Source organism: Calypte anna, chromosome 17 (assembly GCF_003957555.1).
Source record: "Calypte anna isolate BGI_N300 chromosome 17, bCalAnn1_v1.p, whole genome shotgun sequence".
NCBI classification, from domain to species: domain Eukaryota; kingdom Metazoa; phylum Chordata; class Aves; order Apodiformes; family Trochilidae; genus Calypte; species Calypte anna.
Window position 1 is genome coordinate 6,623,741 of NC_044262.1, and position 16,979 is coordinate 6,640,719.

Below are 16,979 nucleotides of genomic sequence, written 5' to 3' on the forward strand. Positions count from 1 at the left end.
CCTTGTTTAAGGAGGAAAAAAGACAATACAATGGAAATACAGAATGGCAATGTTTTGCATTAATAATGCCCATACACTAAATAAAACTAGAAAATGAAACGTCAGACTTTGAGAGACAGAACTAGTGTCTGAGTACTGAACTGTGAAAAAGCAAACATTGAACACAAAAGTTTAGAGAAACAAGATATAATGTGTCTTGTTTGCATATGCAAATTCAGTACATTCCAATGACAGGAAGCCCCTTTATAAATTAAATGAGAAAATGAAGAAATTTGTTACCAGCAAAAAAGGTCTAGATTCCTATGGTTTATAAATGTTTAATTTATTTGGATGGGTTTTCTCATAAAAAGCAGGACACTTACTCTAACAGGTGTCTCAAACCCATACAATTCAACATCAAGTAATTTACTTTGTTTATTTTGTGATTCCTCATTAGTTGCTTCAGGTAGCCTCATATTCCCACATGTGGCACCATGGAAGGAAAAACATCCACATGGAATTAAGACTTGTAAGTGTGACAGCAATACACCAATTATTTCTTTATTGGATCCAGGGAAAACAAGAGAAGTGTGCAGAAGTCACAGCCAAATTCTGATTATCACATAAAAGCACACAAGGTGTTTGTAAAAAATACATGTATGTATGAAATTAACTTCATATAGAAAACAATGAAGAAATCTAAAAAAGCAACTGATTGCCAAAGTAAACTAAAGGAATGATTAACTCAAGTGTTGTAAGTTCAAGTTTTTCACAGAAAAGAATGGAAAGAGGATATTACCCACCAAATGGGGTTACTAGAGTTATATGAGCTGAAAGATTGGTAGCAGAAGTATCCCAGGCAGTAATGGCTGCCAATTGCTGTCCTGGATTTCGAAAGCATTAAAATGAAACAAAAGAAATAAAAACCTTTGAGCAAAGACTATTTTATATCATAAAACAAATGCTGTTGTGCTACTACTGTATAGGCATACGACTAGAACCATTCAGAAGTAGAGTTAAACCAACAGGGGATAGGTTTGTTTTGGGATTGATTTTGTGGGGTTTTTTGCCACTTACTGGGCTCTATGTATTTTCATTGTGTTATACACTAACAACAAATCTCACAGACAAAAATATCCTGTGTGGTCATATTCATGTAAATATACACTGAAGAATACCACACTTCTATTTTAAGAGAAAATACTATTGAAATGGAAAAGTTAAAGACCCAGAAATTCTATTCAAAAACAGGACAACACTCCAACAAACACAGAAGTGTGTTACAATATACAAACAACTCTAATTAGATGGGACAAATAATGGAGAGGAAAGCTTCTCTTATCAGCCCATATTCTAGAAGTTCTGCTCTTGCTTTTTGATCCTCCCCCCCGATTTGCTCTAAGACATAAAAACTTAAAACTTATTTTATCCTACTAATTAAATGTCACTGCTTTCACCTCACCACTTTCCTAAGCAATCTTCCCTCCGAGATCTGCTTCAAACTTTCCCCTTACCACCACTACACTATCCAATTCCAGCATTTTTTTACAAGTTCAGTCCAGAGGGATGAAGCTCACCACACTTCCATCAGAAACTATGGAAGTTACTTGGCTTTCCATGCATAAGAAAATTTTTCACGATCTACACAGAAAAAGTAGGAACTAAAGGTGTAGTCAAAGACTAACCCAGAGAAATGACTGAAAAAAAACGTACAGAAAATGTATCAAGCTATCAGAAACCATTCAAGAAGGCTGCTTGCTTTCCTTACCTATTGGCAATCTATTTTTTTTGTTAGCTGGAGTTGTTGCAGGAGAAAGCTGTGGGGTATTATAGGGAGTCATTTCCAGGCTGCTGCTTTTCCCTGGTTTGTTCTGGGGTAAGTTTGCCAGCAAGTTTTCCAAAGCCATCCGATCTTCCTTAAGCTGATCACTTAACATCACATTCCGCATAAAGCCAACCTAAACATTTACAAGTAGTGTTGGTAAGAATTGCAGCATAAGCAACCTGCCTTGTGTGTTCTGGCTGTAAACACGAGGACAGGTTTATACTACCTCTTCAAGACCCAAGATCTTCAGATCTTACCAGAGTAGTTAGCTGGCTGTAAGTCATGTAAACCACTGTTCTGCTCAGCCCCTCCAGAAGGTTCACAGAAGACATTGGAGGAGTTTCAACTGCACGCCCATCAATAACTACATCCAGGAAAGCAGCCACACAGCTCTGCAAAGAGAGGAAACAGGTTTTAAATCAGAGGTAATTTACTAGTTTGGAAAGAATGTTAAGTTACAACAAGAGTTAAGTAGCTTACATAATGTAAGTTTTGCTTCCTACTTTAAAAATCTTAGTATACAATACCAGGAATCATTAAAACCACTGAAAAGCAAGCACTGAAAGCATGCAGTTAATTTTAGCTTTTTTTCATTCCTTTCCTGCATTTAGAAGTGTTACTTAAGTGCCTTTTTTGTAATTCAAAAAATTCAGTTTTATACCAATGAAGCTGCCCCTTCCTCAACAATCTGCTGAGCACAGACTAAAAGTGAAAGAAGGAAGCATCACACATCTCTTCCTAAACTGATTGACTGTTATGTGCATAATAAATATGTAACTTGGTTTGATGACTGTGTAGCAGTTATAATTAGCAAAACCTGGAAGTTCAAAAGCAAGTAAGCTTTTTAAACATAACAATACAAAGATCATTAGTTTCATCATTCCTCTGATGCAGTTAATTTCAGTATTGGATGATTCATACCAACAAAAGAAAACAAACCCCCAGAACTAAACAAAAAAAGGCACAAAAGTCTCTTGCACTAAAAATTACTTAAACCAGATTTCATACAAAGGTTGTCTTCAGACCAAGGTGCTTTCTGCAGCTTCAGAAGAAAAACCACAGACAGTAATTCAGTATTCCACTTTATAACTGAAGCAAGAACCCCAACACTTAATTCTAGTACTCAAGATTTTCTTCCCAGCTTTGTGCAGGATTTAATCTACTTTTCAACCTAAATAACCTGGAAGTTAACTTAGTAAGTCTTTTACCATGTCTGAAAAAAGAAAAAAAACTTCAGGGGATGATGTATATGCACAAGTTTTAGCTTTTTAAAATATGGATTCTTACTTTGTCAAATTTAGCAAGGTTGCTCTTCAAACGTGGATCTCCCTCTTCTGAACCTGTCATTGCCAACTGCTGCAGAAGTCTCCCAACCTGAAATGAAAAAGAAGTATTAAGAAGAACATTTTAAAACAATATCATGATGGACCCAGTTATAAAATAGAGCTAAAAAAACCTCCTCCATTCTAGTCTTTTTTTCATTTAATACTAGAAATACTACTGATTACGTGGACAGTGTTTTTCAGGGAGGAAAAAATGCAAGAAGCTTTAGAAAAAAAAAGCAGTCAATGCATTTAGCAAGAAAATCTGCACACACAGTATGCTGTGAGCATCCATACTACCCCCCCCCTTCCAAGGAACAAAGCAGGTTTTGTTTTTACAACACATCAGAATTGAGAGTTGAATCTAGGTCATCTTAAACCCAGAGATTCTAGAAGGCTGTATATATTTTACTAAGAAGAAAAGCCAACAACAAACATACCAAAAGCCCAAGCTGTCTAACCCTTGTGCTAGAGCTGATATTCCTTACCCACCTCCAACTGTGCAACAACTCTCAATTTTAAAGAGTTGCCAGCTGGAAGCTCTGCTACAACACACAGGCAAAGACACAGGAGAGCATTGCTAATGTTATGTTACAAAAACACTGTTCTCTGGTTTAGACAACATTAAACATAGATTTTGTTACTTGTGTGGGCAGTATCCACACTCAGACAAGCAATGCTTAATACTCTCAGACTACCTCCACATACTACCACTGAGATGCCCAAGTATTTACAGAGACAAAAATTTGTCATGAGGGCTGGGGAACAGGGTCTAATGAAACAGCAGATAGCTACCCACCAGCAACACTGGCCATTGCTGACAGATAGGGAGTTTTTTCAGCAGAATATTTCATTGCCTTATGCAACACCTGGCATATTTACCATAATATTTACCATTAGAAACAACAGCACAACACCCATTTACCCACAGTCCAGAATTCATCTTATAATCACTTATACACTTCAGCTACTATCCCTCATCATGGCTTTTATAAAGTACATTTGTAATTCTAAGAGATAAAGACATACACACTACCACTTTTCAAGTCAATATTTTAAGCAAACAGATAAATTTTAGAGTCCATCTTTTCAGCAATGATTAACACAAATATTTTGCTAGCATTCATCTCATAAGTAGGTGGGACAGTACTTTTACCTCTACTGCAGCAACATCAGTTCTATTAAAAAAAAAAAAAAAAGCCCAAGAACATCTTATACTTCTGTGTGTTTTTTTAAGACTACTTCATAATGAATCATACCTGCATCAGATTAAATCTTGCCACCTCATTTATAGGAGCATCAGAAATGATCCCATACTGTTCTGGGTTAACAATTGCAGGACAGATGAAACATGCTAGAAGGAGATCTGTGCACATGGCTCTGACCTCCCCAATCTCCAGCCTGTCTACACATGAGAGGGTTTTGTACATTTGTGACACAATCCATCTCAAGCTGTGAGGAAAACAGTACGTGTTTTGTTTGAGATAGCCAATGAATTTGTTCACCAAGGTCACCAGTTTGGCCTCATTGGAGTCAACCATCTCTTGGACTCTTTGCCTGAACTTCTCTGTGCCTTTCTCTCCAAATAACTTCTCCTGTTGTATGGGGGAGAATCTCTCAGTTAGCTTGTTTGGATCAGTTTCCAGGTGGTCTTCATCTTCAACCAGGAGCTGCATGATCGGCTCATGTAAAGTTGCAGTAAGAAAAAGTTTTGCAGAAAAGAGTCCTTCAGAGAAAAGTTTGAACAAGATGCTGAATGCACAGGTGCCTCGTCTCAGCAACCTCCTGGGGTTGTCACTTTCCTTAAGTTCAAACTCAATCAAGTACCGAAGGACCTGGAGGAGGTAGCTCTCATCCTCCTGCATGATGCAGTTGCCATAAATGGAGGTAAAGACTGTGTGAATGACACTCTGAGTGTTGTCTTGGTTAAGCTTCTCTCCAGCAACCAGACAGGATGCAATAAGCCTAGGGTTCTCTCTCAATCTGTTCAGGAATTCTCCATACACAGTTTCCTGAAATCCCAACTGCTTGTATCCATCCACAAACTGTGTGTCCTCCAAGATTTTGGCATGCTGGCAACATTCAGCAGGAGAAGCTTCAGCACTTTGAAGAAAAAAAAAACATTGAAACAGTTTAACTAACTTTTCAGCAAACAAACATCAAACAAGATGCTATGTAGTCAGTGTGTTAGCATGACTCCCACCAAGGAAAAGAAGCCTTTCTGTCTAGATAATACAAATGATTTGCAAGCTCAGGATTAAGCTGAGTTTGTTCCCATAATTATGAACAGAAGCAAAACACATATTAAAAAGGCAGCTTAAAGAGCCACCAAGTAAGTTTCAGGTGAGTCAAATGTCCTAGCTAGACTTGTTTTTAAACCTTACTATTTTTATGATCAGCATAGCAAAAGTCTCCAGATACTAAGCATGAAAAACCTGATGAGTTTGCTGCAATTCACATAAGTTTAGGAGCTTGTTCTCCCCAGGAGCACCCCCAAGTCACCTTGTTATGATCAGCCTGTCCAAGTTAATCCTTTGCTGCTTGGAAATCCATGCCGTGCGGTACAGCTTCTCTGCTGTCTTCAAGACATCTGCATTGAGCCTCTGGATCAGCTGCTTTTCCGAGTTCACGTAGAGTCGCTCCTGCTTGAGGTGATGGGCCAGTGTGTGGATGTCCAGCTTCACCATCTTGGGCAGCAGGCAGGTTACAGCACCCCCTGAAAGAAAGGAAATGACACAGGTGAGTTCCAACAGTCAGGGAACAAGTTCTGTCAGCCCCCACAAGGTGATACGCAGGTCACAGCTTTATGTGTGTCAGGAAATACTGCTGCATCCCTTCCCTGCCAGCACACTGAAACACCTCCCAAATCCAGGGCCTCCCTCTTAATGACTGAGTCACTTTCCTTAATTCAGTTTCCTAAGTGCCCATGTCATTAACCCCTCGTTGTGCCATCACATCAAGGACACTTGTGTAGCCACCAATGATGCCTTCAACTCACACTCATGAACTGAACTAGCACAGTGCTACAGAACTCCAACACATCAGGTAAGAAACTGCCTGTCACTTGGAGAGATGTGGCCCTTGCTACAGTTCAGGCGACAGGAGCTCAGGGGGATGGTTCAGGGCCACTCCAACTCACTGCCCAGTGAACAAGCACAGATTTCTGCCTTTACTCCTGTGTCCTAAAGCATGCCTGTATGACACAGAACTGCCCAAGCACTTGGGTGTGGTTATCTCTGGCCTGTCAAAATAAAGTCCTCTCCAACCTATGCCTAGGAAGCACCAAGCTTCCAACACTGGTCTTTCCTGCTGAAATGTTAAAAATAACAATACTAGTAAGTAAAAAATAAAAAAATAAGTGATATCATTATCCAGATAAGACGGAAGTTGAAAATAAGTCTGGAGACTCTGCTCAACAGTAGAATTAATTCAGAAAAAAAATCCTCAAATATTTCAATTCAGAAGAATATTTCTTTGGGCCATGATCCAAAAAAGTTGCTTCAAAGAGAGAAAAACTCAAACAACTGTAGGCTTTCATAGTACATCAGGGACAAAAATCTACACAGAATACTGTTATGTCTCAATGTAACATCAGCTCTGACTTTACAATCAAAAAAAACCTCTTAAGTTACCAGATAACAGGTCAACACCCTTCAAAGCAAGTTCAAGGAGCTAATCCACCTAATTAGCTCTATGGAAGAAAAAAATTATCAATGGCTTTAATGCTTAAAGGGCAGAATCATGCAAATCAGATTGTTTCCATGGAATTACTTATTAACTGCTTTAGGTCTTCTCCACCAGAACTAACAGCCATTCTTCCTAATCTGGGAAGGAAAAGGGTTTGATCCAGCTGTCACCTGTAACAGCAAACTGTCAGATACCTGAGTAATGGAGATGTAACTGAGCTGTCAAAGGAGCTGGTGATGAACCTTCAGAGACAACACCACAGTTAAATGACAAACAGCCCACAGTGCCTCCAAAAGGCACTGTGTTTCTGCCTGTTTCACCAGACCACCAACTCCATGCTCCAGAAACTTGAAATAATGCACCATCCCCTGGCCTAACATTGTCCCCTTCCAGTGTTGTAAAGATGGGTGGGTCACTGCTCAGCACAGCACATAATCCTCTCTGAAGAATGCCCATCAGCTCCCTCACCAGTCACAGCTTATACATTTGTTGGGTTCTTTCCAGCATGTGGAGAAAGGCTGATGACCAGGTGCACCAACAACCATCACTGCTCCTTAAATACGTCACTCAGTTCTTGCACCTATAGTTTTACCCTTATAACCTAAACCCTCAGAGACAAAGAGAAGCTGTCACAAGCCTTTACGCATAAAAAATTTGCAGTCTCATCACACCTGATGGTTTAAAAGCCATTCCTAGCAAATACAGACAACCATGTGTATTTAGTTCCGAAAAAAAAAAAAAAACAAGAAAAAAAAGAAAATAAAAAAACCCGACAGTGGCTCCAACTCATGCATTCAGAGATTAAGAAAGGAGCTTCAAGGATGCAAAAATTTAATGTCTTTAACTAGGACAGTCTCAGAGAAATGATCAGAAGAAACACTGGCAATACTGTCAAAGTTCTTTGAGGAACAAATAACAGCTTCTTGCAACAAATTTATTTTTAGTCCCAGAATTTTAGGGCTCACACAAAAAAAAATGTGCATTACACTTGATACTGGCTGCAAACCCAGCAGTAACTAATTATTAGGCTACCAGCTATTGCTAAGAGCCAGGAAAAGGAAGTTACATGCAGAAAAATATACATACAGAAGATCCACAGAACTGCCTCCTGGCTTTTCGGATGCCTTCTGCTTTAAGGCTGTACTTAAGAGTTGCTCACATTTTATCAAACCCTAATAGCTGATGTTTTCCATTCTGAAGTATCCACCCATAGGCTCTACTTTTCTGGACAGGAAGTCAGTTCAACTGGTTCTCATGCTGGAAAGCAAGTCTGGGGAAGGAAAGGGGGACCCACATGGGGCACCCCCTGTGAACAGCCTGTTGACCTCGCCTGGGTGCCTCTGCCTTGCCAAATTTCCAAACAAGCTTCTATTTTTGTGTCACTCATTGTGAACACATTTAACAGTGGACAAACTGATAAACAGCTCCTGAGGTGTCTCAGATACTTACAAGTGAAGTTATTGCTCTCACTGTTTCACTCAGTGTCTTGTTCTTTTTTTGACAGAGATGCTTTCAGCAGCAGGGACAGGCATTGAACAGCTTTCAGCCTGTGAGGAAAGACTGTTCTTTTCCTCCCTGCCCCACAGGTGGGAATGAACTCCAAAATCCCAGTAGTAAAGGAGACAAAGATGGCCTGGAAACAACAAACTTCTTCTGGTAAGTTATGATTACCAAAATAGCAGTCAAATTACTGGTAAACTTCTCTGAAGCTATGGAGAATAGGAAAAGGGAAAAAAATAAAATAATGGAAACAAGAAAAGAACTGATAGGAAGTGAACAGCAGCACGTTAGTAACCATCACTGCTTTGTCCAGAGCTATGAAAATTCACAGGGTTATCCTGTGGATCTGCAGAAAGTTAAATGCATGACAGCAGTTTTTACCCTATGTACAAGAAAAAGGGATCAGCAGATTCACTGTACTCATAATCCTTAAAAATTAAACTAGTTTGATTGCTACTGAACTACACCTCTGTGAAGAGCAACGCTTCCTTCATACCCATTTACCTGTTTTTGAAGTTATTCTGAAGCACACAAGTACAGCAAACAACAGTGCAAACAACTCTGTCTTCACCTGAAGTTTCTGGCAGGCATTTGAGATCGAGAGATGCAAACCAGGTATTTTAACATACATGGTAGTAACACACCACCATGACAGACACTGTTGCCCTTCAGAAACCTCTTCACTTTATGACCAGCATGAAAAGACAAATGTTGCATTCTCTGACCTTCCCAGGCTCCACAACACTGACTCCAGGCCAGCATTCAGGACAAGAGCTTGAGAAGCAATCAGCCACACTACGTATTTGGTAACACAGCACAGTGTGTGAGCAGAGGGAGCAGTGGCAGCCTCAGATGGTGCTAATCCCAGAACCCTGTTTGTCAGATTACCTTATCAGTTCCTCGTCAACAACAAGGTGCCCATCATTATCCAGCTCCCTGCTTTACAACCACCACATACATAACTGTATAAGGAAGCCAGCATAGGGAATTTAGATATCCAACAGTCTGCTGTGGCTGAAAAATCAGATATTAAGTAACTCCTGCTATGTACAAATTATTTCTCAACCCTGGCAATTCCATTTTGATATGAAAACATTAGGTTTTTGTCAGTGCTCAGTAACATACCCAAAGCTGTGACGCAGCAAGAGAAGCTTGGCACAGCAACCGAAGCACTTTTACTTCATGATGCTCCACTCTAACAACAACAAAGACTGTGTGACCTGACAGCATCTGAGGTGTTTTGCCTTGCTATCAACACGACATCAATTTGTTCAGATCCCAAGACAAACCCTGCTTTTGGTAAATGTAGGTACTGAACTCCAACTTACAGCCCATGTGTGTTTGTACTGTGACACACGGGAACATGTAGCACCTCTGTTGAGTATTTCTGCAATTCAGCTGACAGAAGAGATTAAGCAAAGTAGTAAATACTGCTAGTACACCAGATTCTTCTTCCTCCTCCAGCATTTCCTGCCCGGGGTTATTTTCTCCAACTGACTCTTGCTACACAGGACTCAACATCCTAAGCAAGTTTGGGCAGATCTAACATAGGCAGGGCAGGGCAAGGCAAAACTGAAATCACTCTGTCTTACTGAAAAATAATTCCTAAGCGTGCTTGAAGAGCTTTCAAGATATTCACACCCTATATGAAGTACTTCTTTCTCCATTTATATTTACAGTAGTAAATTACAAGCCTCATTTCTTTATATAAGATAACAGCCACTATCCCAATGTCGAGCTAAAAAAAAAATCCACCTTTCACTACAACAGCTCACCACAACCTGGGAGCTGAACTCTCACATTAGATGCCTGCCATCTCAGAACACGTGTGCTACATGCAAAATGCATTTCAGTTTGCTACAGTTCAACTATCTAATCAATAATTAATTAAAAACTCCTACCTCAAGTTTGTTTCTGCCAGTGGCTGCTCTGCAGCTATCACTGAACACAGTCTGACCAGTGAGATTTGTGTGCAAGGAGCACTTTGTTTCTCACACCTTTAACAGAACTTATCAGTAATGGCACAGGATCAGCTGCTACTGATTATGCATTATGGTATTACTGTGTTGCATAAACCAAACTAAAGCATACAACCAATCTAAAATCTAATCCAGTTGCTCATGCTGCTAGAAGGAGCTGCCCTTATGTAAGGAGTCAAAGTTTATTAAAACTTTTAGACAGAATAAGTTCAGAACTTAAACTGGCAAAAACAACCTGTTCCAGGCCCCTTCTCTCAGACTGCCTCTCTTCCTCATCATCAGACATCCCACCTGCAATCCACCATGTCGGGTGGAACAGAGTAAGTTCTTCAGGACCTTAAATATTTTCGACACCTCCCTCCCTCTCCCACAGCAGCAATTTCAAAGTCTGTTTCTAAAACCACCATCCTGCTTCTTTTAGATAAGTGCAAACATTAGATGTCATGTACTGCCTGTGCCACTCCTCCCTCCATCACCTTCAAACTGCAGCCTCCACTTGGGAGTCAACGGCATTGTTCACAAAAATAGCTTTCTACCTATCACTAAGTGTAGTGTCACATGCTTGGTTTGACAGCTTAATCGTAAGGGCTCTCTTCCTTCAGAGTGCAGTATCATGACTTTGCAAGAAAAAACACCGATACTCGCTTGGTTAAGTTCTTCAGCACTAAGGGTCAATGAATAACTAAAAAAGAAAGTCACGGTACTCGGCAAGCTACAAGTTTTAAACCTGCGCAATGCAAAAGCCATAAAGGAACAACGTCCACAGCCAGCAGCTCGCTGCCCAGCCCCACAGTAGCAGAGAGGGCCCGAGCTGCCAAGTGCTTCAATTTTTCAAATACCTTTGCAAACCTCAAGAACTACCGGTTCCCAGATACTAACATGGCAGGTAGGACTGGCTCCGGCCGGAGGCGGCTGACAGAGGTAAAAGAAAGGCAAGAGACAAACACTCGAGGAAATCTTAAGGCCAACTTCGCTTGTTCCTAGCGCACCAACCTCCCCTGCGCAGCCCCCCGGCACATGGCTCTGGACAAACCTCCCACCCCGCACTTCAATATCAATAAACACACTCTACCTACCCACCGCTCGGTCGCCGGGAGCGCTGCCTTTCCCTTCGCTTCCCTGAAAAAAAAAAAAAAAACAAAAAAAATAAAGGTGTTTTTTCTTTCTTTTTTTTTTTTTTTTCCTCAGGCCCCGGGCCGGCCTAGCCTCGCCTTCTTCCTCCGTGCTCCTCCTCTTCCTCACAGCAACGCAGGGACGGGAGAGGGGACAGGAGGCCAAGCAGAGGAGGAGGCAACAGGGAAGAAGGAGAGGTAGGAACGCGCCCTTACCCGGCCAGCACCCCGGCTCAGCCGCCGCCAGGCTCCCGCTGCGGCCCCGAGCCAGGCGCGGAGGAGCGGGACTGCGCAGGCGGCGGGCGGGAACGGCAGCCGAGCTCCTGGGACATGTAGTCCCTTGACCGGGTCCGGGGCGGAGCGGAGGCTCCGCCGCCGGCCTCCGCTCCGCCCCGGACCCGGCCCATACCTCCCCCTCTGGACGAACCCTCCCCCCCTCACTCAACGAGCTGATGTAACACTGCGCCTTCCCTCACAGCCCCCTGACTGAGGGCCCTCCCGCCGCGTGAGGACTCCGGGCCGCAGGGGGATGTGTCCTCCCGGCCCCTCTGCCTCTCACCGTGCGTCCTTCACGGAGTACCGGGGGCGATGTTGTGGGCGCCCCGCGGCGTGAGGCCCTGCAGGAGCGGCAATGGCCCCGCCATAGCCCTGCCGGGGGTCGGTAACCATGGAAACTTCCAGAATGTGGTTCCCTCCCCACCCCCCCCAGGCCCCACCATGGCGCCCCCCGCCCTCCCCGCCAGCCAATGGGATGGCTCCGCTTGGCTCACGCTTCTGTGTTGATAGGTCGGGTTGAACCAATCGGGTGGCGGGAGGGGGGGAGAACCCGGCTGTGGCAGGGACCGCTTGCTTCTGGCCAATCACGGGAGGCCAGCTTAGTAGCAGCCAGCCAATAGGGAGGCTCCAGCTAGGGCGCTGCGGCCAATGGTGAGGCTCCACGAAGGAGTAACGGAAGGTATATAAGGACGGGCGGCGCGGCCTGGGCGCTCAGCGGCAGTCAGGGTTGCGGCGCGGTCTGTGCAGGCGGTAAGGGCGGCGGTGCGGGCCTGGCCGGGTGTGGTGGGGAAGAGGAGGAGGGCGGTGAGCGGTGGTCGGCGCCCACGTGTGGCCTCCATTTTGTGACCGGCGTTTCCTCGGCAGGGCGGTGCGGGTGAGCGGTCGGGATGAGGCACCTCCTGTGGGCGCTGCTGCTGGTGGGCGCCGCGCGGGCCGAGGAAGAGGAGAAGAAGGAGGATGTGGGCACGGTGGTCGGCATCGACCTCGGCACCACCTATTCCTGGTGCGTGGGGAAGGTGTTGGGGGGCTGGGAGAAGGTTGAGGCCCCTGGGGGTGGTGGGGCCGTCCGGGCCTTGGAAGCCTGGGTAACGGTGGATCTCGGGGGGAGGGGAGGCGAGGCAGTGGGCGGTGGGGCCTGGGGGAACTGCTGGGAGGGAGGAACGAGCAGGTCCTTGCTTCCCCTGACTGCTCTGCTCTCCCCCAGTGTGGGCGTCTTTAAGAATGGCCGGGTAGAAATCATCGCCAACGACCAGGGGAATCGTATCACGCCGTCCTACGTGGCGTTCACGCCCGAGGGGGAGCGGTTGATCGGGGACGCCGCCAAGAACCAGCTGACATCCAACCCCGAGAACACCGTGTTTGATGCCAAGCGGCTCATCGGCCGCACTTGGAACGATCCATCCGTGCAGCAGGACATCAAGTATCTGCCGTTCAAGGTGCGCCCCGAACGCGGAGGGTTGGGGCGGGTGGTGGGAAGCGGGAGGGGCCACATGTCCGGTGAGGAGAGGCTACGAAATCATGGCGCCCTCTGATGAGCCCTGCAGTTCCCCAGTCCTCCTGAGAGGGTTGGGGTGCAGTGATGTGTGTGCTTAACAGATAACAGCTTCTTGTAATAGATGCCATTCGAATTGTGTCTGTTACAGGGGCTTTGGTTAATATTCAGAAACACACTTGGACAAGTAGGAATAATTCCATAAACTGTTGAATAGTTCAGCATGCCTTGTCATTTATAGGTTGTTGAAAAGAAAGCCAAGCCCCATATTCAAGTCGATGTTGGAGGTGGACAGACAAAAACATTTGCTCCTGAAGAAATCTCTGCCATGGTCTTGACCAAGATGAAGGAAACTGCAGAGGCTTACTTGGGGAAGAAAGTAAGTGCATGATGTTACTAGTAAGAACCTAAAGCAGCAGCTTTACATAGTTAAAGATGGGTAGGCTGAATCTCCAGTAACCTTACAGTGCTCAGCTGATGGTGGGGTTTTACCTCTCCCTAAAGAACAATGGCACACTTGTTACCAGCATCTCTGTGGTCTTTTACAACCCTGTGCAGCTGTGTTTCATTTCTGTAACAAAACTCCATCCCTCTCACTCCCTGCACAGGTCACCCACGCTGTTGTGACCGTGCCAGCCTACTTCAACGATGCCCAACGCCAGGCTACAAAGGATGCTGGGACCATTGCTGGGCTGAACGTGATGCGGATCATCAACGAGCCGTAAGTAGCTGAACCTCTGCTGCCTGCTGGGGAGGTGGTGCTGGTCCCAGTTGTCTGACTGGGAATGCTGTTGTCCATGCAGGACAGCTGCTGCCATTGCTTACGGATTGGACAAGAGAGAGGGTGAGAAGAACATCCTCGTGTTTGACTTGGGTGGTGGAACTTTTGATGTCTCCCTCCTCACAATTGACAATGGAGTCTTTGAAGTGGTGGCTACAAATGGTGACACTCACTTGGGTGGAGAAGACTTTGACCAACGTGTTATGGAACACTTCATCAAGCTCTACAAGAAGAAAACTGGCAAAGATGTCAGAAAAGATAACAGAGCTGTGCAGAAGTTAAGACGGGAAGTGGAGAAAGCCAAGAGAGCCTTGTCCTCTCAGCACCAGGCTAGAATTGAAATAGAATCATTCTTTGAAGGAGAGGATTTCTCAGAGACACTTACTCGGGCCAAGTTTGAGGAGCTGAACATGGTAAGTTTAGAAGGGTAAAGTTCCACCCCAGCTACAGAGACTTGCCAGTGTGCAGCACTTCATGCTGTGACATTGCACTTTGGAGTATAAATAACTTCCTGCTTGTACTAAACAGCAGCAGCTGCTCCTGCTGGGGGTGGCTGGGGCTGTGTGTGCATTAATGACAGCTGAGGCCTCACCAAGGCTGCTCAAGGCAGCTGATGTTCCTCCTCTCTGGTGGGTGTCCTTTGTACCCTAAGACCACTTAATTCAGAGGCAAGGCATGTGAAAGTAGTATTACAGGCCCGTAACACTGTAATTTTGTCTTCCTAGGACCTGTTCCGTTCCACTATGAAGCCTGTTCAGAAAGTTCTGGAAGATTCTGACCTGAAGAAGTCTGACATTGATGAGATTGTTCTTGTTGGTGGCTCTACTCGCATCCCCAAAATACAGCAGCTGGTTAAGGAGTTCTTCAATGGGAAGGAGCCTTCTCGTGGCATTAACCCAGATGAGGCTGTAGCCTATGGTGCAGCTGTCCAGGCTGGTGTTCTCTCTGGGGACCAAGATACAGGTACTGACAACCTTTACTGTCACCTCTAGACAGTGGCTATTGCTTACTGACAAATTCAGTAGAAGTTTTCCAGTCCTGAACTTCAGAAGTTTTGTGCTTCTGAGGTCTCAGGATTTTGGTTCTGGATGAGATAATGTTTCTTCTTCCCAGGTGAAGTCATGTCATGGTGTTACCCTTGATCTGTTCCAGGTGACTTGGTGTTGCTGGATGTCTGTCCTCTGACACTGGGCATTGAGACTGTTGGAGGTGTCATGACCAAGCTGATCCCAAGAAATACTGTTGTTCCCACAAAGAAGTCTCAGATCTTCTCCACGGCTTCTGACAATCAGCCAACTGTGACCATCAAGGTCTATGAAGGTAAGTGTCACCCATGGTGGCCTGTGTGACACCTGGAGTTTGTCCATGGGACTTCCATACTTGTTCCTATCTTATCACAAAGTCTAGTTATTTTTAGGTGCTTACAGGTCCTCTAGGTGCTTCTAGATCCTCTTCATGCTTGGCCACAGAGCTAGCTCCAGTTCTGATCAGGCTTCCTGACCTGCATCAAAAGCTGTTAGAATTTTTCTCAGATGTCTTAAATTGCATTCTGAAAAGCTCCTCTGTAATAAGGGAACCTGTGGGAGGTCTCCAGACAGATGGCAGGTTGAATTTTAAGACCTTGCCTCTGAAAAGTATTTTTTAGCTCTTAGCTTCATAAAGCACAAGCCACTGCTAGGAGAGAAAGAAACAATATCTAATTGTGTCTTCTAGGCGAGCGTCCCCTCACCAAGGACAACCATCTCCTGGGAACGTTTGATCTCACTGGAATCCCTCCTGCCCCTCGTGGTGTCCCCCAGATCGAGGTTACCTTTGAAATAGATGTGAATGGAATCCTCCGTGTCACAGCTGAAGACAAGGGAACTGGGAACAAAAACAAGATCACAATCACGAATGATCAGAACCGTCTGACCCCAGAGGAGATCGAGAGGATGGTCAATGATGCTGAGAAGTTTGCAGAGGAAGACAAGAAGCTCAAAGAGCGCATTGATGCCCGGAACGAGCTGGAAAGCTACGCCTATTCTCTGAAGAACCAGATTGGGGACAAAGAGAAGCTGGGTGGTAAGCTGTCCTCTGAGGATAAAGAAACAATAGAGAAAGCAGTAGAGGAAAATATCGAGTGGCTGGAAAGCCATCAGGATGCAGACATCGAAGACTTCAAAGCAAAAAAGAAGGAGCTGGAGGAAGTTGTTCAGCCAATTGTCAGCAAGCTCTACGGCAGTGCAGGCCCTCCCCCTGGTGAAGAGGAAGCAGGAGAGAAGGATGAGTTGTAGATACTGGCATCTCCGAATGTTGTGTGTATATATTGGACTCAGGAACACTTGTTTAAAATATTGAACTCTTCATTTGGAATGTAACTCTGAATCTTCACTCGTGAGTGGAGCTGGAACCGCTAGCCCAAAGTGGCTGTATACTGCTTTTCGTTAGCAGTTGCTTAGTGTCTGGGGGGGCAGGGTTGTGGGGGGAGGAGTGTAAATGCAAAAGGGGTGTAGGAGCAGCAGAAGTGTTCTATTTAACAGCTCGGTCATGTGGGTTTGGTGTGGAGCTTTTTCTACCCGAAGCGACCACAATAAATTTGTTATTTACACTGGGCTCTGGTCTGGCTGGTGTGTTCATTCCTTGGCTACAGCACTGGGTTCTTGTGACAAGGGTGCTGGTGTCAGTGCAGCTCCTTGATGTAAGAGGTCTCTCTAAGGGAGGTGTCAGCCCCTAATTGCTAATGAGTTAGGGCAGGGGCTCTCTGGAGGTGTAGCTGCTGGGGGGCTGGGTCACCCATCAGTGGTGCCAGAGCTCCTGGATAATGCAAACTTCAAAGACACTGGCTTAGCTACAAATAAAAGTTTTTAGGAGCTTTATAGGAGTCCTTTGTGAGACAGAAGACTTAATTCTCTGAAAACTACAGCTAATAAACTGTGATGAAGCCCTACCTGGATTTGAGTCTTACAGGTGATGATCAAAGAAAGTCATGACCTTTATCCAGTCTAGGGGATGGGTGAGAAGTTGACCTCAGCTCAAAAGGAGCTGTT

General features: G+C 44.7%; 2 protein-coding genes across 16 annotated transcripts in view; one reads left to right on the top strand and one right to left on the bottom strand.

Annotated features, from left to right (window-relative positions):
* Positions 1-12,077, bottom strand: part of GAPVD1 (GTPase activating protein and VPS9 domains 1) — a 29,948-nt gene extending 17,871 nt beyond the window's left edge. For 3 of the 15 annotated variants that reach the window (XM_030461153.1, XM_030461154.1, XM_030461152.1), the window contains exons 1-7: positions 11,964-12,077; positions 11,365-11,411; positions 5,629-5,842; positions 4,386-5,229; positions 3,092-3,178; positions 2,062-2,196; positions 1,748-1,937 (exon numbers count right to left, since the gene is read on the bottom strand). In XM_030461153.1, coding sequence (XP_030317013.1) covers positions 1,748-1,937; positions 2,062-2,196; positions 3,092-3,178; positions 4,386-5,229; positions 5,629-5,842; positions 11,365-11,411; positions 11,964-12,073 — 1,627 coding nt within the window. In that variant the 5' untranslated portion in view covers positions 12,074-12,077. Of the gene's footprint in view, positions 1-1,747; positions 1,938-2,061; positions 2,197-3,091; positions 3,179-4,385; positions 5,230-5,628; positions 5,843-7,007; positions 7,026-8,262; positions 8,447-11,364; positions 11,412-11,620; positions 11,698-11,963 lie in introns of those variants that run through there. The other 12 variants (XM_030461161.1, XM_030461160.1, XM_030461158.1 and 9 more) reach the window with 12 other exon arrangements.
* Positions 12,078-12,343: 266 nt separating this feature from the next.
* On the top strand, positions 12,344-16,545 carry HSPA5 (heat shock protein family A (Hsp70) member 5). Its single transcript, XM_030461479.1, has 9 exons — positions 12,344-12,430; positions 12,545-12,683; positions 12,885-13,116; positions 13,414-13,551; positions 13,781-13,893; positions 13,976-14,366; positions 14,679-14,916; positions 15,106-15,273; positions 15,667-16,545. The coding sequence occupies exons 2-9, from the start codon at positions 12,568-12,570 to the stop codon at positions 16,224-16,226; spliced, it is 1,956 nt and encodes a 651-aa protein (XP_030317339.1). The 5' UTR covers positions 12,344-12,430; positions 12,545-12,567; the 3' UTR covers positions 16,227-16,545.
* The last annotated feature ends 434 nt before the right edge of the window (positions 16,546-16,979 follow it).

Bases quoted from the DNA above. Each gene is read 5' to 3' on its own strand.
- HSPA5 (XM_030461479.1), top strand. From the start codon at position 12,568: ATGAGGCACCTCCTGTGGGCGCTGCTGCTGGTGGGCGCCGCGCGGGCC. The intron at 13,552-13,780 runs GTAAGTGCATGA...CTCCCTGCACAG, and splicing joins AGGCTTACTTGGGGAAGAAA to GTCACCCACGCTGTTGTGAC. The intron at 13,894-13,975 runs GTAAGTAGCTGA...TTGTCCATGCAG, and splicing joins ATGCGGATCATCAACGAGCC to GACAGCTGCTGCCATTGCTT.